Source organism: Watersipora subatra, chromosome 4 (assembly GCF_963576615.1).
Source record: "Watersipora subatra chromosome 4, tzWatSuba1.1, whole genome shotgun sequence".
Taxonomy (NCBI): Eukaryota; Metazoa; Bryozoa; class Gymnolaemata; order Cheilostomatida; family Watersiporidae; genus Watersipora; species Watersipora subatra.
This window is the reverse complement of record NC_088711.1, coordinates 66,399,095-66,420,360: the sequence shown is the minus strand read 5'-3', so window position 1 is coordinate 66,420,360 and position 21,266 is coordinate 66,399,095. Positions and strand designations below refer to the sequence as shown.

General features: G+C 33.1%; 1 protein-coding gene across 1 annotated transcript in view; it reads right to left on the bottom strand.

Annotated features, from left to right (window-relative positions):
* LOC137393492 (zinc finger protein 850-like) overlaps positions 1–21,266 on the bottom strand; it is a 317,826-nt gene that overhangs the window by 46,360 nt on the left and 250,200 nt on the right. Inside the window, exon 4 of the mRNA XM_068080069.1 lies at positions 10,756–11,480. Coding sequence (XP_067936170.1) covers positions 10,756–11,480 — 725 coding nt within the window. The remainder of the gene's footprint in view (positions 1–10,755; positions 11,481–21,266) is intronic.

The following is a 21,266-nucleotide window of genomic DNA, read 5'->3' as shown; positions in this document are numbered from 1 at the left end:
ATGCTCCTGTAGTAGTATGTACCTTTGTTAATACATGATTCATCCAAACCCTCACAAACAGACCAGTCACACTGAATTTGTCTTTTTCTATTCTTATTAACAAACTTATACCCGACAAATACTTAATCACTTACGCCCTTGTTGTATTGTTAATAGTAGTAGTAGCATAGAATGGGACTCTTCCAAATCCTCACCCACTCTAAATGTATACCCCAACGCAAGTCTCAAGCCTACAGCAATATCACAATATTGTCCATATCGCTCAGTTACTGGCATGTAGTTTTACTTCTGAGACCATGTAACGTTACAGTAAACTTTTATATACCTTTAGTAAAATGAGGAGCCAATCAGATCAGCTGTACAAGACGCATTCATGTTGGCGAACTTCCAATCATGTATATCCAACTTCTGACATCTGATTGTATTAGTCAATGAAAATGCCTTACACAAGTGAGGCTTATTATTGATAAATAATAAGCCTGTTAATATATTGAAGCCTGAGATAGGCCAACCTATTATTGATACGATGACAATCGAGTTTGCATACAGCATTTGAATTTGACGCCGAGGGAGGCTATATATCGGTATTAGAACAGTGGCTAACACTCGTACTATAAAGGAAGAAACATTGGTGCCCAAGTGAGGCAAAACATTTACTGAGAGAAAAGTATACAAACATTCAGAAAACTACTTGTGTCAGAATTATAAATAGTGTATATAACAGATCATACACCAATTTGCAGGATTGATTTGATAGTTGATTGATATAGAGAATATACCTTTTTGCTTGACAGGAAGAGCCAGTTCATCAGTTTGTAAAATTTATTTGTTACAAGATAAAATCAGTCAGATGTGCTACCTTATACAACATTATATAGAACCATACAAAACATGATTGATTTTTTATAAGATACATTTTATTATATTTTAAACATTAATTTATAGTTTAAATATTTCTTCATATATTTATAAACTATTACCAAATTTTCTCTAATAACAAAGCTTTAGTTTTGTCACTAGGGAAAGCTAGATGAAATGACAAAGTTTTACATGCTCTACACAAAGCTCTACAGAAACTTCACATGACAAAGCTTTAACTTCGCGCCGCACTATTTATTTAAAAATATTATATCAAATATTTATCTAATTTAAGTACTTTATCTTATTTTAATGTTTTGTCACATGATAAGACCAAAACAACTAAAAACCATACGAAAATTCGATTGCTTTTTTATAAGTTACATTTTATTATATTTTAAACATCAATTTATAGTTTAAATAATTTTTAATGTAGTATTTTGGATATAGTATATCATAAAATTTTTTATTATTTACTGTTCTAATGTGACAAAGCTTTTGCTTTGTACCGCCCTATTTATTTATGAATACAATGTTTTAAATATTTATAAAAATTAAATATATACCTACTAGAAATATCCCTGTCATACAGCCCACGACCAAAGTGATATTGGAAAAAAGAAAGGGTACTGATGGTTGAAAAATGCAATATTAGCAGTCAAATGGCACTGCAGTGCAATAGGATAGCTGCAATGGTAGCTGCAATGGTAGCTGCAATGTACTTGGTGTAATTATGTACAGCAAACAGCAATAATGAAAGGAAGAGATTATATGTTCATATATCTCCCCAGCAATAGGAGAAATGCAATATTAGACATAAAATGCACTGATATTATTAGAATAACCAATATTATGGATATACATGTAGTAATACAGTAATAAGAAAAAACCAATGTACAATTTTGTTTACATTTTAAAACGTCATAGCTAACAATATCAAAAAGTTGTGATATTTATATAGATTTTTTAGAAAATCTATTTAACAAAATTAATTAGAAAAAATAATAACAGTAACATATTGCCCAACATCAGTCACTATATACTTCGATCTTGTAAATTCGAATGCTTATTATTATACTTAAGTTTTATAAAATGGAATAATTATTCTTATAACTAAATCTTATAAAATCGAATAATTATTCTTATAATTAAATACTGTAATAATCTCATAAGAATTGTTAAAAAGTACCATCGTCATTTCCTTTACTTTCACTGCTTTAGACATCAGTTGGAATACCAAAGTACTCATAAGTGTCCAAAATGTCAGTTACTTTAAAATCGGCAAAAAAGAAAGGATTACTTTTCAGTACTTCTACGTTAATTACAGAAATCTTTGGCAATTCCACAATGTTATAGACTGGTAAAATGTGCACGTTTTTGTGGGAAATGCGCACGACTTAATGGTTCTACTCACTGTTGCTCGGCGTTTCGTTTACCGGTCTTAATTTTGATAAAAATAAAGCTTGTAATAAGTTTTAATAACGATTTTTGGCCGAAAAAATCTGCCTATTCATTTATAATTCGATCAGATGAGCAAGGTTTAGGAAATTATCTACAAATAATAAATACTCGGTAAAATATTTAAATAGGTTTATATGTGTTTTGTATCGTTATTATACTTAAACGACTCCATTGAAAAATAGTTAAATTTGTTGATGAAATTTAGGTACAAGTGTTAGCAATGGCCCTTGATGAATAATTTTTGTGAGTTGTGTGCACATATGCATTTATCATAAATCTCCAAAACAACGCTTCGCTCGTGTTTGGTTGCGGGATTATTTTTATTAATTCTATTTTTATTTTTCTTATGTGACAGATTCATCATCTGCTTGTCTTCAGTTGATAATGTGTAGAGTTTACTATTTAACAAAACATATAATCGGTCTTTAAATAAAAAAGTTCACATCTCTTTAATAATCGATTCGTAATAAAAAGTTTACTTCTTTTTAGAAATCTGAAAGCGTAACAGGATTTGTATTTGGACCGCTAACCCTGAAAAAAAACTTGTCGTTCTACTTATTTTAAAAGCATCTAATATGTAATTAAATATAATGCTGAAAAACAGCAATACTTATTATATAGCATTCTATATGCTCCACAATATTAAGTTTAACAACATAAATAATCAAAACTTGTTCAAATTGTATGGCCATGACCGCCATTGCCATTTCACAGGCAAGTTTGTGAATACCAAAGTACTCCCTCAGAGTGTGAGCTGGATAAGATGAAAGGTTGTTGTTGTAAAGTTCACTTTGATCATTCAAACAATTATTAAAATTGTTGCCATAACCTACTGAGAAAAACAAAAGTCCTCTTAAAATAACAAATTTTACAATTATTGGTTTTAAAGGCAAACCAAATGTGGAATGTCAGATACACATAAAATTAAATGCACAATATCAAGAGCATGAGAAGTGAGTAATCTCAGCATCAATCTGACCTCCAGTTCACTACAGTTCAAGTCTTCTTAATGTTGGTTCTTAATCTTTGGTCTGGCTGACTGACTTATCACCATCTCTTCCTCAAAAAGATTCAGTTTTTCATAAGACGGAGTAGGAAGCAATCAAAGTTTGTCTAGTGCTACTCTCTATCCTCTTACTTGATAGACTTTAAGGATAAGTGAATTAGAACAACAAATAGAAGGGAAGAGAGTCGCTGTGGAGACCGCAGCAGCAAACACTTGACTAAACTATTATGAACGCAGTGCACCAAAAGTTTGCAAATTAAAAACACTCGAACAGAAGCCAATGTGACTTTTACTGATATTGGTAGACTGATCGGCATTATTATAATTTATGTTGTTTTCATCTGCTGTATATAAAAATTTCTAGACTGACGCAGACAAGTTGTTGCAGAATGTTGTTTTAATCACGATAATGTATGAACTCAATATTAGCATTGTTTGTTGCTGTTCAATGTCGAGTGTATCACCTATTATCACAAATTATTACCATTTATTGCTATTTATGAATGACGACTCATACTACCGTTAAAATAATAATATAATTATCCTGTAAATCTGCCAATCACTGACTACAGATGCCTTCTGTTGCGACTATTAAAATAGTTGTTTAACCACGGCAGCAAGTATGTCTAGTATGTCAAGTTTTTAGCCTCAGGCCTAACAACAAATCGTAAAACTTCTTTTTGAATGCAATGGCGCTCCATTTTTAACCTTTCCTATAGTGGCAGGCAAATGGAGGTGGTGGTCAAATGGAGGTGACGTTCAAATAGAGGCTGGCGTTGCATTTTTTAAATAGTTGTGTTTTTTAAAAACTTGTCAGTTTTCTGAGAAGGTCAATTTAACCCTTTTACAGGCAAAGCGAATGTCGCCTATATTTAGCAATCTCCTTTGGGCGGAGCTACGTTAATCCTTTTTGATGCAATAAATCTGCTAACTCGTCAAATATCTTGATAAATATGCATTGGCGAGCCGAGATATATCTCTACCAGTTGATATATATTGCTTGCAACAAACATGTGATGATATTATAGCCTAAGGCCCTGTGCCGTGCTTAGCAATTTGTTGATGCTTTCAATTTAAATTTTAAGGTGCATTTTCATTTTATAGCTATGTTTAACGATGTCGCTGAAAGATGTGGTTGCGTCAAATTTGAGTTGATTTTTAAAGAAAATATTTTTCTTTGTCTATCAGTTGATATGTTGTTTGTTGCATTAAGTGATCTCATTACAAAGATATTTGAAGATTAAAATCGAAAAAATTCGGTCGCGGTAAAAACGCTCAGGCCAAAAAAATATGCCCAGACTTGTCCAAAATGATGTAACGCGTGATACAACCTGTCTCTATCTCTCGTGTTCACATCGGCTATTGCGATAAAAGTTTAGTCCTACGCGGCTCTATTGGTATATATTTAATCTTGTATTTGCTCGTGTTGGCTAGAATAAAATTTTAAATCCAGCTACAGTTACATTACTACCAATGTCTCAAAGGCCTCAAACAAGGAAAGTTAAAAATTTGTCATATTAGCTTCTTCTAAATGCTGTGTAAACATCTTAGTATCGACTACCAAATCTACCGGTCTACGGTAATTCTGTCAAGCAAACTTTGTAGAATAAGGTCTTTGTATCGGCACAGTTCCGTCGCTACCCACACTAGCGGTATACAGCCTCCCAAAAACCCCGCCCACATTATGCCCGTCGCCTATCCTGGAGGCGGGGCTGTATATCATTGCCCACACCAAAGACTAGTTTCTTACTATCGTAAGTAAAATGAGCAAGCTTCGTCTTTGAAAAGAATAGGTGGAGAAGCCAACTACATCCCTAAAAGTCATGTACATTGTATGTATAGTCGACTATCAACGTTATCGAGTCATCATTGGTATCAATGTGTAGAAAAAATTCACTGGTCACATTTGATTTGTTGATTCAAGTACTAAACAAATGGTCGAGCTATGCAAAAGTGCCTGTCCATGCAGCTCTGATTGCACTTCATAAATCCATCTATCAAAAAGATTTCAACACAGGTGTCAAAGAGGCTATGATATATTCAATGTTCTGCAAATCATGTTTTGCATTATCTTCAACAATATTATTTTTTTATATAATTTTCACGAGCAAAAAAAATTTCATGTCAGCATAAAGCTTTTATTTAAAATATTCATCAAGTCGTGGCTACTCACATAGTTGTAGGTGATACAATAAGACAAATTCATCTACTGCAGTAAACTCAAACAAAACATCATGATTTATGCAGCACATATTCAAGTCTATTTTTCCCATTTATGGCAGTTTCCATACTGACAAAGCTGCTTCGGCTGGTGGGACCACGTAAACATCCTGTAATCAGTAAAACAAATGCAATAAATATATGTCATTCATAGATATGTCATTCTAACGCGTATCTACTAAAAGCTTTCAAATTGGGAGTTAGATAGATTGCAAGTGTAATTTTAACAATGAATAAATGTTTAACAAAAGCATAAGTACGCCAAGCCAACGACTCGAAGCTTTGGTTCTGGAAGTTAAAGATTTACATTGATCAATCGATTTTCTTCACTTTCTACAAGTGAGAAGTGAACATCTAAAGTCAAATCATATATCTAAATTACTAGATAAAACTGCCACAGAAAATTTGAAGCAAATATGGTTAAGTGAACCGAGAATAAATTATAAAACGATGAATAGTGATAGCAAAAAGTTTTAATTTTATTAATTAGTACATGTATTAATGAGTACTAAAGATATTACCTTTAGGATATTCATCAATCTAAGCCATTGTATTTCTAGATGCTATGGATTATAAAGAAGCCGTCAAGAACTCACTGTACATATGTATCTTGAGCGCGCAGGAAATTACATTATAATCTGGAACAGTATCATAAAGCCAAGAATTGTAAGTTAATAATGTTATATTGTATGAACTGTAATGAACTGTATGCATAGGATGTGTGTAAGCAACTGGCAAACATAGCTAGCCCAAACACAGCTAGCATAAGTGATCTTATAATAATAGGATAAGCTGACTCTGCTACTGTAGAGCTGGTAGAGTCATTAGCATTCAGTGTGAGCACACACTGTGACATCTTCCTCTTTTAGTTGTTGTTACAATTCAAACTGCTCTAGAAGAGGAGTTATGAGAGTCGATCAATTGTAAGCCGTGTTAAGATAACCGCAAGCATTCTATCAAATATTCTATTCAAATTCTATCAATCAAAACCGCAAAGATTCTATCAATCGACCTCGATTTATTTCTAAATGACCTAAATTTCCTGCCACAACCTCAGATTCTAAGTACCTCATTTTAGGCGATTTCAATATTGATTATCTAGATAACAATGCAAGTGAAAACTATAAAAACATAATTTCCTTATATAATTTTGAAAACGCTATTACAATTCCAACAAGACTATCAAAACAAAAGCAGTCCTGTTTAGATCATATTTTAACAGACACAATGGAAAACAACATATTTTCAGGAACTATTAAATGTGATTTAAGTCATCATCTACCTACTTTTTACATAAGTACAAAAAACTCTAATTTTAACGATTAAATCAGTAACTTTTCAACCACAAAAAAACAATATATTCATTACGATAGATTAGCACAAAATATAACAAATACAAATTGGGATAATATCTTCATTTTTGAATGTCTCAACACAAATTACGCTCTTTTTATTAAAACGCTTCAAAATCTGGTAGCAAAATGCATTCTTGAGAGGTCTGGGTCCTTCGGCAACAAGAGATTCAAATATACCAAACCTTGGCTGACCAATGCTCTGCTGAATAAAATTAAAAAAAATTACAATATTTACCGCCAGTTATCTAAATATCCTCTTAATACAAAATTAAAATTTGAAATACAAAAAATTCAAGAATCAATTGTCAACTGAATTGAAGCATGCAAAATTTTCTTATTTCAAGGACAGTTTTAACAATTGCTCCAATGCTTCAGAAACTTGGAAAGTAATTAACACACAAATATTGAAAAATCAACAACAAAAATTTGCAGAGTGCCAACCCAACTTGAAGCTATTTCCAACACTTCCAATTTAATATGTTCAGATATAGAAATAGCTAATGAATTAAATACATATTTTACTAATGTTGGACCCTCGCTAGCAAAAAAACTTCCAACTGAAATTTTGAGCAACAGACTATCCGATTACAATCCAAGCTTTGAATTACATCCAGTTACCAGCCAAGAGATTATGGACACAATAAAGTCTTTAAGCGAAAAGAAAGCTGCTGGCTTAGATGGTATTACAAGCAAAGTTATTAAATGCAATGCTACTTCTTTAAGCTGTATACTCTCCCGCATCATAAACAAAAGCATAACTACCCAAATTATTCCAGATGATATGAAAATTGCAAGAATTAACTCTCTGTATAAAAAAGGAAACATAAATAAATGTGAAAATTGTAGGCCTATCTCAATTCATCCGATATTTAGCAGAATTACAAAAAAACTTATAAATTTCCGCATCATGGACTATCTTGAATGCAATAGCATTCTATATATAGACTCTAATCAATTTGGTTTTAGAAAAGGTATTGAAACAAGAGATGCAATTAATTCCTTTACAAACAAAACATTCCAAGCTTTTAACAAGGGAAATTGTGTTCTTGGTATATTTATAGATTTCAGCAAAGCATTTGATACCATTGATCATGGTATATTGTTATCAAAATTAAAGTCCATTGGTTTCAAAACAACATATGTTAAATGGATAGAAAACTATTTAAAAGATCGAAGTCAAAGAATGAAAATAAATACTACCCTGTCAACACCACAAACTATAAAATGTGGTGTTCCTCATGGATCTGTATCGGGTTCAGCTTTGCTTTTAACATACATTAATGACTTAGAATGTCAATTAGATGTACTTTCATCAATCTAATATGCAGACGATACTAATCTTTTTTTGAATCCTAAGACCTTCACAAGCAAATAAATTTGATAAATAAAGACCTAAAGATCCTTCAAAGTTGGTGCAACCAAAATAAACTAACAATTAATTTCAACAAAACTTGCTACATTTTATTAAAAAACCCACAGAACTCATACCATTTTAATGAACAATCGCTACTAATTAATGGTCATCCAATAAATAAATTTGACAATATAAAACTTTTAGGAGTACTTATTGACCCTCAGCTGAATTGGAGCAATCATATATCCAAACTGTTAAAAGACTTTAGACCTTATGCTGGGTTGTTTTTTCGATTGTCCCAGTAACTCTCTAAGGATGTTTTGCTAATTCTGTACAATTCCTTCATCAATTCCAAACTCTCGTATTGTGTTGAGGCATGGGGAAATGCTCCACACCGCTTCTTAAACAAAATTAAAGTTTTTCAAAACTGTTCACTCAAAATAATTAACAAGAAAACCTATGAGTTTTTTGCTAATCCGCTCTTGAACCTAAATAAAATTTTAACTGTTAAAAAGTTATACCAATACTAAGTACTGATGAAAAAACACAACACATTTTATGAAACAAACCAAAACAGGACAGTAACACATTTAACCACTCGTCAAACACACATTAAAATAAAAATACCATTGTTTAAATCAAAAACTGGTCAATGTTGTTTGGATTATCAGGAGTCATTGCTATGGAATCTGCTACCGGTTACACTGTGTAAAGTTGTAAATGCTAATTCTTTCGAAAATGAACTGAAGCGCTACCTCAGACAACCAGACGACTAAACTAACTAAACAGACTTCTGCTGACTCTACTTTCAGGTTCCGCGCCTTGATTAGCCCTGCTATAGCGCACAGGGACTTCATCATCACCTTCCCTGGAGTGACTTTTTTTCTATTTTTCTTGTTTTTGTATACTGTAAGAAGCACTCTTCATATTATTTTTTGTAGTTATATTATAGATGAAAATAAACAAACAAACTAATAATACGCTATTCACTTGCGAATTTTATGTTGTATAATGGTAATCTATCAAATGCTGCAGATTTACATTCAAGAACAAGTTACATAAACAAACCATACTTATAATACTACTATAATACAATCAGAAATGAAAATTACCAATTTTGAAACAAGGGTATTTGCATCGTTTGTTCTGCCAGTTGCATTATGCTTGTTGCTTTCGATGGTACAGACATCTTCTGACTATCGTGGCTTCTATCTGGTGTCTGTGCACTCAACACCTTCCACATCGTGTTTCGACATCAAATCTTCTTCTGCACTGAGGTACTAGTCGATATTAGTGTCCAAACAATCTTTTGCACAAATGATGAACTTTTGCTGCATTGCTAAGCACAACTTTTAGCCTAAAAGTAGCGGTTCATATACCATTGTAAATGTTAACTGTTTTGTCACATACATAAATGCCGAAGTATCAAGTTCGCGTCAAAAAATGAACTACTATTAGCCTGACACAGTTAATAATGATGTTTACGGTGTTGAATTCAAAGATTTGACGAAAAAATGAACACCTTCAGAGTTGGAAAACGAACTTCGATATGAACATAAACAATGAAAGAATAAATTTTTATCGATGTAACTAAGTCATTATTACCACCATTTTGTGGACACTTTTCGACTGATCAATTGCTATTATGGGTTCACAAAGATCAAAGGATGTCGAAGAGGCGTTCATATGTAAGTGGCGTTCAAATAGAGGTTTTACAGTGTGTTAAACAAATGGAAAAACAGTAGGTACAGCTTATACACTCTGTATACTTGTAATGGAAAAACAGTCTTTAAAGCTCGGGTGTAGCCTATACATGTTGTCAGCTTATAGACAATATTTTCCATAATTAAAAAGTATTTACAACAGAATCTTTATAGTTATCTTCAGTTTTTAATACCATAGAATTGTGTTTTCTAACCTTTTAACCTGGCCAGCAAGATACACAATGAGGCTGAAATTCAACTACAAAATCTAATAATAAACACAACAAGAAGCCTTAGCTGTTATGTGAATTATTACTCAGCAGGTATGTAAGAAATTCCATGCACTATAAAGATTAAAGCTTGGCAGCAAATATTTAATTACTAAACTATTTAACTGCGCAAGTAATTGATTCGATATTTTCGCTGTTAGTAGGTTTGGTCAGGAGGATCAGCCAATGTACCCATCTCCAAAAATGTTGCAGTTGTTAGTCATGTTCATATCTGTTCAACCAAACTGAACCAAGGCTTGTCATTCAATAGAACACATACACAAAATTTTTGACCACAAAGCTACATATATTTTACCACAATTAGCTAAGTAAATAATAACTCAATATACAACAGATGCAATTACATAACAAAAAAGACCTTCCCTATACAATTTTTACACAATCAAATAAAAGTATATGAGTGTATCCAAGTACATTTGAACATGTACAGTTGTATGCTCTATAACGAAATGGCTTCTATCAAGTATGAGTATTCATGTGTCTTGTTAGACTACGGCGATGAGCAAACCATTTACTGCAAATCTTACACTGAAATGGCTTCTCTCCAGTATGAGTCCTCATGTGTTTTGTTAAATGAGACCGTCGAAAAAACCGACTACTGCAAATCTTGCACTGAAATGGCTTCTCTCCAGTATGAGTCCTCATGTGTCTTGTTAAATTAGAGCGTTCAGCAAACCGACTACTGCAAATCTTACACTGAAATGGCTTCTCTCCAGTATGAATCCTCATATGACTTTTTAGATTACGGGGATCAGCAAATTTACTACTGCATATCTTGCACCGGAATGGTTTTTCTCCAGTGTGCGTCCTCATATGGTCCATTAGAGTACCACATTGAGCAAACCGACTACTGCAAATCTTACACTGAAATGGCTTCTCTCCAGTATGAGTCCTCATGTGTGTTGTTAAATGATGGCGATGAGCAAACCGACTACTGCAAATTTTACACTGAAACGGCTTCTCTCCAGCATGAGTCCTCATGTGTCGTGTTAGCTTAGAGCGATGAGCAAACCAACTACTACAAATCTTGCAATGAAATGGCTTCTCTCCAGTATGAGTCTTCAAGTGTCTTGTTAGACTAGGGCGATGAGCAAACCATTTACTGCAAATCTTACACTGAAATGGCTTCTCTCCAGTATGAGTCTTAATATGATCCGTTAGAGTACTACATTGAGCAAACTGACTACTGCATATCTTACACTGAAATGACTTCTGTCCAGTGTGTGTTCTCATGTCTGTTGCTAGATGACTGTGGCGAGCAAAGCTAGCACTGAATATCTCAGACTGAAGAGGTTTTCTTGCAGTGAGACCTTTTATTTTTGTCTTTACAGTGGTAGTGCATAACAATCTTCCAGATATATCATTTTGATCTCTTGGAAAGGAATTCTGCCCACAATTTGTACCTATAATACAAGTTGATAGTTTTGGGCCACAAGCTTAGTAGTATGGTACACACTCAAGAATTTTTATATCATAAAAATGTCATTTAAACCCTATAAGTAATATGAAAAGATTTTTTAAGAGTTTTCATTGCAAATATGAATAATATATTGTATGTAACAATTCAAACACACGGTATAAGGTCAAGGACCGACCATCAGATGTAAAGCATTTATGATAAAAGGATTTTTAGTACTTCAATTTTTTTATTTCATTCTAAATTTGGAGTCATAATTTCCCACGACCAAAGTTTGGGAGATTTATAATAAATGTGTATGTGCGCACAACTCCCGAAAAATTATCCGTTAACGGCCATGACCAAACCCTTGTACCGAAATCTCTTCATCAAATTTAATGCTTTTTGTGTAGAGTCGTTTAATTATAATAATGATACAAAACACATATAAACCTATTTAAATATGTTACCAAGTCTTTGAAAGGTTACCGCAATATCTTAAAACTAACCCATCTGATCGGATTATACATAAATAGACAGATGAATTCGGCCTAAATTCGAAATAAAAACTTGACAAGCCTATTTAATCGAACTTAAGACCGGCTAACAAAACGCCGATAAGGCGGTGCGACAGAGAGTAGAACTATTAAGTTGTGCACATTGCACGAAAAAACCGTGCACATTTCACCAGTCTATTACATTGTCCAATTACCAAAGGTTTCTGTAATTAACGTGGAAGTACTGAAAAATAATCGGTTTTTTTGCCGATTCTACTGGACTGTAGCATTTGGACACTTATAATGAATACTTTGTTATTCCAACTAATGTCCAAAGCAGTGAAAGTAAAGGAAATTATGATGATATTTTTCTAACAATTCTTTTTCTATTTTAACGATTTCTAACGATACAATATATAATTAACGTAGAAGTACTGAAAAATAATCGTTTCTTTTTGCCGGTTCTACCAGACACTGACATTTTGGATACTTATAATGATTACTTTGGTATTCCAACTGATGTCCAAAGCAGTGAAAGTAAAGGAAATGATGATGATATTTTTCTAACGATTCTTATAAGATTATTACAATATTTAATTGTAAGAATAATTATTTGATTTTGTAAGATTTAGTTATAAGAATAGTCATTCGAATTTACAAGATCGAAGTGTATAGTGACCGATGTTGATGTATATATATATAGATGTTGATATAGATATATATACAGTCAAACATGGATAACTCGAACTTCACGGGACCGAGCAAAAGTGTTCGAATTATCAGAGCGTTCAAGTTATCAGAGCACTGTCACAAGTCCATGTATTTACTTATTTATTAGTAGATACATGTACATATACAAACTATAATATAAATCAAAAGCACAAATGGGTTGTTTCGAATTAAATGCTTCTAATGTAAAGTTTAAAACGTTTTTATCAAAAAGTATAGAGATTTTTCTATCACTTGAGATTGGTTCATTGTTTGAGGTGATGTTATTGCCAGGACATTTTTTAGATTGACATTGGCAAAACTTGATCGTTGTTGAAATGCTTAAAAGAAAAGACATTTTTTTCTTTTGGGGGTTTACCCACGATCAATTTTGCCGTTTTTTCTTGAAGTTTATGCAAAAATTACCTTACTTTACCTGGGATTCGTTAAGGCAACACTCCGAGGCAGTTCAATTAGAAGTTTTACGAGGTTTTACGTACATTCTATATCACTCACGCTTTTTTAATAGATACTTATTGAATGTACACACGTATTCTGTGTTTAGGTCAAACGATGAATAGTGTTTTGTAGCTAAGACAACGTATACGTTTAATTACAACAATTTTTAAGACGTTTTAAACATTCAATATTCCAACGTTGATTCAACATGGAATCAACGTCGAAAAACTATTCATCACGGGCTAGCTGGGTTACGCCACGTACTCAAGGATTTTCGCCACGCACATACAAAACAACATGCGATTTTTGTCTTGTATGTGCGTGGCGAAAATCCTTGCACGCATGACCCGGCTAGCCCGTGCTATTCACCGTATAGCAGTATAAATCAAATTTCACCAAACCTTTAGAAAAGTCGTTGACAAAAATATTTTGCCGATGGTGGTAATAACGACGATTATGAATTACGAAAATATGAAGTTAAGCTCTATGGCTTTGAATAAAGTGATTTTCTAAAGCGATAACAACCGTTTCGGTAGCCGTTTGGCAAAAAAACAGTTCGAATTAACAGTGTTGAGTTTGAGTTATATATAGCAATTTATCATTACGTGGGAACGGACCAAAGAAACCGTTCGAATTAACCATGTGTTCGAGCTATCCGTGGGCGAGTTATCCATGTTTGACTGTATATAGATATACAGTCAAACATGGATAACTCAAACTTCACGGGACCGAGCGAAAGTGTTCAAGTTATCAGAGCATTCAAGTTATCAGAGCACTGACACAAGTCCATATATTTATTTATTTATTAGTAGATACATGTACATATACAAACTATAATATAAATCAAAAGCATAAATAGCTTGTTTCAAATTAAATGCTTCTAATGTAAATATTAAAAATCTTTCATCAAAAAGTATAGAGATTTTTCTATCACTTGAGATTGGTTTGTTGTTTGAGGTGATGTTATTGCCAGGAAGTTTTTAAATTAAAATTGGCAAAACTTGATCACTGTTTAAATGTTCAGAAAAAGAGACATCTTTTTCTTTTGAGCGTTTTAACTAAGATCAATTTTGCCGATTTATCTTGAAGTTTATGCGAAGGTTACCTCACTTTTCCTTGCTTCCGAAGGGCCATCGCTAAGCGGATGTTTGGTAAAACTCAAATTTCACCAAACCTTTAGAAAAGTCATTGACAAAAATATCTTGCCAATGATGGTAATAATGACGCCTATGAACTACGAAAAATTGAGGTTGACCTCTCTGGCTTGGAATACAGCTATTTTCTAAAGCGATAACAACTATTTCGGTAGCCGTTGGGCAAAAAACTGTTCGAGTTAATAAAGTTGAGGTTGAGTTATCTAAAGCAATTTATCATTACGTGGGAACGAACTCAAAAAATTCAATTTCATTACGTATTACATTTATTTTTAAATTGCACAGTAACATAACTAGCATTGATACGTCTTTGCTTCCTCTCTGCTCTACTCGCTACATATACCAGCTCAAGTCACGTTACTCCAAAGGTATGTACGTACACTACTGTATAGTAAATAAAATCTTATTTTATGATGGCCATTAAATGGTCAAGTGTAAGAGAGGCCACTTTCGAGAATTGCAACGCATGGCTTTTCCGGTCGAATCAGGTTGAAAACGGTTTTAACCAGACTAGCTAAAGGTAATAGTAAAAGCAGAAACTGAGAAGCGATAAGATTTTACTGATGAAAAGCTGAAATTTAGTGAAATAGTTAAATATACATAGTAAAAATCAGCTTTAATTAGCTTTAAATGTGTGTTTAGTAAGCTAAACTTATTTGAATTTTGAAGTGAATTCAAAGCTTATGGTGTACATACGTCTTGAAGGCAAGAACTCCTTACCGTGTGTACTGCATGTCATACACACATTATGATGCTGCATTTTACAGTATTGCAGACCATAATCACTAGGTGCACTTAATACAATGTAGCTACTGTAAGAAACTATAGTTAATAAAGTAAACATACTATTTCGTTACTAATTTTCAACATGTACATTTTTTATAAAATTTTGAACGATTCTTACCATTTATTTTGCATTGTATAATTACAATGGTTTCTATGACCCTACATACGACTTTTTAACAAAACGATGTCAACCTTGGAACGGATCAACATCGTATCCCGAAGGTGCACTGTACTTTACAACCTTTGTCATTAAGCAAATGTTGATAAAAGTAAACCTATATCGCGACTAACCTATGAGACACAAGACGATAACAAAGCTCTTAATATGTCTCAGGGTCATGAGTGTTCTACTAAAGGAGTATTCAAAGTCCTGTTGAAAACAAAAACTCAATCTGCCATAAAAAGATGTTAGACTGATATCATATTTACCTCTATTACAGTGTGTGCTGACTGAACGACTCTCCGGTTCTAGATTAAGTTCAATGTCTAAAAAATAACCGACGTAGATGTGTAGATACAATGCATGATCTGATTTGTACAAAATATCTCGAACAAATTTTTATAGAAATCAAATGGGACTATAAACTCAGTGTATTTATAGTCGAAGGTTTCAATATACTGAAAATAACAATACTTTCTTAGCTCTCGTATATTTGTATTTAGCAAATGATATCCTCAAACTTATTAAGTTCAGAATTTTTTCATTGGGCTTATGCTTAAATTTGTGACTTTGTACAATCAACAGTCAATCAAACTTCAACTTTTTGAACTACACTTTCCCGAACTTTCAGCTATCCAGAGATAGTCCGTGTCACATGTAACCCTATCTGTCCGAAGAAAAACAACTTTGAGTGATATGTGCTCTAGGGGCAGAGGCGGCCAGCAACGCATGCACTTGAGGGAGTGTTATACTATAATATTGTTTGGTATTTTTACTGCTATAGTTTGGTGGCCACAGGGCATTTTTGTGACATTTTTATGCTAACGAGGTACGACAATGGGGTGTAACGGGTCTTAGGTTTAATAGATAGAATAAAGCATCCCATAACTTATTTACCATACCTACCTAAGATATTGTTGTCAAGCAGTGATTATTTTCCATTAAAAGGAGAGTAGAAATACATAAATAAGATTTTCTTTGCACCATGTGCAATTAGCCAAATCAGCCAATTAGCTCCGTAACCATAAATCTATGCCTTTTCTTATACGGGGCGTATTTGCTTTCACCGATAACACATAGGTCCTTACTCTGTTTCCGCTATAGCCGTGTCAGAAACTGTCGTCAACGTTAGTATTAGCGGCAAAAAATTAATCTTTATTTAAATTGATTACCACAACTAGCTATTAAGTATTACATAATTCATTATAATCAAGTTCCACATTCTAAGAAGCCAACATGCCTTAATAACGGAAAAAAGTCGATAACCCAAAGCTTTTATGAGATGTAGAGCACCATCTACACACAGTCAGATATGTCCATAGCATACCAATCAAAGTCATCGTAGAAACTCGCAGTGTTTGTCTTATGCAAATACCATGCTGAATGCTTGATGAGGATTGCTAGTGAGTCAAAATAACAAAGAGCTTCTGAAGTTGCAAAGAATCTCATAACCCTGGAAAAATTGAGGTGAGATGATAGCAAACTCATTTACTTAATGCTTCAATAAATGATCAAACGAATCATCGATCAAAGATCAGTTGCATTGCTTCATTGAAAATTTTGCGTTTCCTTCACCTAATCATGAATTTTCCAAAACAAAACAGCTTATTGTGTGGGTATTGTTTGTTGGTGTTTATGGTAGTCAGCTGGATCAATGAGAGATAGGTGTTGGTTATAATGAATTGCCAAACTTCTCAGTCTACATTTTACATACTGGCTATAAACTATACAATAAACTACTCTCTGTCATAGATATTGTTGCTGTCTTTAGACATTCAGTGTTTTATACACTCAATGGCTTAATTCAATTTGTTTAATTTTTTAGGCTAAGACGGCAGCACTACATAACATTGTTAGCTATTGATATTATTGAGCTTTATAAATAGAATACCTATTGTATATTTTTTGAATAAACCAGAGATATTGGACTATTTGTTATATAACATGCCTCTGCTGATCATTATTAAAGCACATCAATTACATAAGTACTGTTTCAGCCTATTCAGGTTCTTCAATATCTTGGCTTCCAATGAGCCATTGTTTGACATGGTGAGACAGACATTGGTTGGTGTTTATAGGATTTCCCCAGAGCTCTACCGCAGAAATCTTTAATGGTATATGATCGAAAATAGTGACATCACAATTTTCAGCTGTAGTCTGCTGTCGTCTGCTGTCGAAAATTCTGACGTCACAATTTTCATATTCGGTGTTGTGTGCCCTTACCACTTATTTTATTGCTTACGGCTTATATTCATCAACTACAATAATGACGGTAGTGGCAGGCGAAGGTAGGACAACTCAAGAGAACCAATGAAGATGACAAAGGAATCAGTGTCATTAGCTCTCCATGTACAGATTATTTATATTATAATAAAATCAGATTCCAAGCACCATACTATGTTTTCCCGATGATATTATGCAATAGCCCTCTCTTTTTATCGTGATGTTGAGGGGCACGGCCGAGACTAATTATTAATTAATTAATAATTAATTAATTGACATATAGTCCTATGGCCACGCCACTGCAGGTCACAATTTAATCGATGTGATTTCATTACCTTTATCAACTACAGTATATTTATTGAAGCATAATTAACCCAGAACATGCGTTTGTATTGGTAAGCCGTTAGTGCGATCCCCGGGCATCGTTGATTGTCTAGAATCCTAGTTTATTATTAGCGCACTCTGGGTTTAACAGCACCGATTGTCACAGAAAAGCGCAGTCTCGATGGCAGCGAAAGGGATCGACGACCTAAGGCTAAATAATAATTATGACATCACATTTTGGGAACCGCAACCTAGTTTTTTTTATTGCAAGAGATACTTTTGACACCCTGTTTTTCATAGTTCTATTATTCTTTGTGTATTGAACATAGGCTCACTCGAAAGCTAAGACTCTGATGTGTTGAAATACATGATAAAAAAATTATGTAATTCATGTGCTTTAAGACTTTGCTCGCCTATTTACCAAATTGGAGACTTGCTCTTTGAAATGTCAAATCAATTTCAACACAAAGTGTAGTACCTTCATGCAACTGTATGATTATTATTTACCTGATGGTTTGGTTAGTTTTAAATTATTATATTGTGTCATGCATAAGTTATACTGTGTTATTGTGTTATTACATTGTATTCTGGTGTATTGTGTTATAATTACTGTATTATGCTGTATTGTATTGAACTGTGTTGCATTGAATTATGTTATAGGATTGATGTGTTGCATTATGTTGTGACATTATATAGTAATACATTTTGCATTGTACTTTAGTCCATTGAGTTATATTGTATTGTTATAGTGCCCATTTATCAATTATTACTAGAGCTGCACCACTATTCTAGAAAAATATCACGATTAATAACCGGTCTGAACCAATTAATCTTAGAATTAATCTAGCAAAAACCTGCATATTCGAAAACAAATAATAAAGCTATATATAAATTAATTATATTTGCGACAAATATTATTAACAGGATTATATGTTATGTACAATGTACATAAGTTACAAGGTAATAATTATTATGAGTATGAAAATAGTCTATGAAAGTCTATAATTAAGCCAGCCAAGATTTAAGGCAGCAAATGAAGAGATGCCCTCTACCTACATACAGTAGTAATAGTTATTGTCTGCGACAGCTGGTGATGATTTCTGAGCGGTAAGATGAGAAATAATTGAATGATATCTTAATGAAGTGCTGTGGTGGTAGCCAAAATCTTTCTGGCATATATTTCACTTCACTTTCTTGTTATGCTTCCAACATGAAAATGTTCTACCTAGTACGGAAGACATTTTTCTGCTTTCATGTTCCACCAAAGGGTCAATCTTATAATACTATCATTCTAAAGATGAAATACAATTTTGATCTTTTTTTAAAATGAAGATGCATGTACAATTCACGACAAAATTTTTTTAAATATAAACAAAAGATAAGCTGTAAAAAATTAAATATTGAAATCACTTTTGTTGCTATTACCTATAACCATGTTCAAACAGGTAATAACCTCGACATGGCGCTTGTGTTTTTGCATTGTATAAACAAGATCTATGTTAGTGAGTCACTTCATATTTTCATAGTTGAGTGCAAAATAATTGTGGTTGTATATAATTGGTAAAAAGGTGTTGCCAGCCATAATATTTATTTGTTAGTAAACTAAATGGCAGTAACCTGCCATGGTAATGTTATATTGTGGCAGACGCCGGGCAACGAATTTATTTCTTATATTCTATATATTCGCATATAACTACTTATATATATATATATTGCACCTTGTGTCTGTCTTTGTTATGTGTTTTACTTGAATATAATTACTCTCATATATATTTTGCATATTGTGGTTGTCTTTATCGTGTGTCTTATCGCTAATACTATGTTAGTTTGGCCGTAATCAAGCCAACGTGTTAGCGAGTCTATCAATCATTTATTCCTATACCATTTCTTACCCGGTTTCATTATACAGCTCGGGACACATATATTTATATATAGGTTGTGCTCTCGCAAAATGAGCAGAGTCGTCGCAGTTCCACCCCTAATGGAAATTGCTTTGGAATAAAACGAACAAAAACCATACTCCCTTCTCTTACCATTTACGCAATATTATTGCAATCTAGATCATGCCTGAGTAAGGGCCAAAAAATTCCTTTACAATATATTAAACAATACAAAAGAATCACATCATGATCATCACCTCGGTTGCATTTTATTTGAAGATTAATTGGCTCAACTCAGTTAATCGTGTAGCTGTGTTGATCGTGTTAATCGTTTAATTAACGCGATCTTTGTGCAGCTCTAATTATTACCTTACAAAAGTGTGCAGTGTATGAGTCAGGCAAATATTGTTGTGGCAAGCGCTAAAGGATGCACATCTATTATTTTCATGTAGGGCTATGCACATTGCCCATACATCCAAATCAGTATTGTACCTCTTCCTATTTTTACGTTTTTAATTTGTGGCTACATGCTTTGTTAGATCGTCTTTCTGATAGGCCATGATGGATCGATATTGCACAATAAACGTAAGCTCCTATATGTATATATGGTAATTTGATATTTTGAATTCATTGCCTGTAATGGATGTCGTTTTTTACTTTCTAGTCAGCTGCCAGGGTCTTAATATGACAGACATTTCTCGCTATCATCTTAGCCACTGGTCTGCCAGCCAAAAACCTTCTTCACATTTGTTACAATGGGACTTGTACAACTACTGATTGACAGGCCATACTGTATACCTCATTGGGTACACTGGTTGTGACACAGACTAACTAACAAATTTGATGTTTAATCTTCTAAATGAAATTATTATATTGCTGGGCAACACGTGACAAGCATAAAGTATCTATTATGCTTGTCTTAGTACTTTTTATCGATAAATGTTATTTCTTTTTTATTTACCTGGCATTTATATGCAAAGTTTCTTGCTTCATTTTAGATTTATTGTACTGGTAGAGTGTTAAAACAATAATGGTGCAGTATGTTCGATGACAATTAACTTTTTGAATTATTGATGAATATCATAGGACTTTGTATGTGTATCTTAGTAATGTACATTGTATGATGACTATATGATATAGCATGTTCACCAAGGTACACAGTCTGTTTATAATAAATATAATATATTATCATATCTCATAATCTGATACATCAAAAACTTTCAATCGATTTTAGAAAGCATAATACAAAGTATTTAATAAAACTTGATATAATCTTGAAGCTCATCATCACTTTCTGCATGATTACCATTCTCAATCAGATCGCTCTTTCATTGTTGCAGTCTACACAACTACATAGACTTGTGCAAACTAAAGATGCAGTTTTGCAAGAGCATCGGATTATACATTTACTCTTTTTTGCATGAGCAACTAG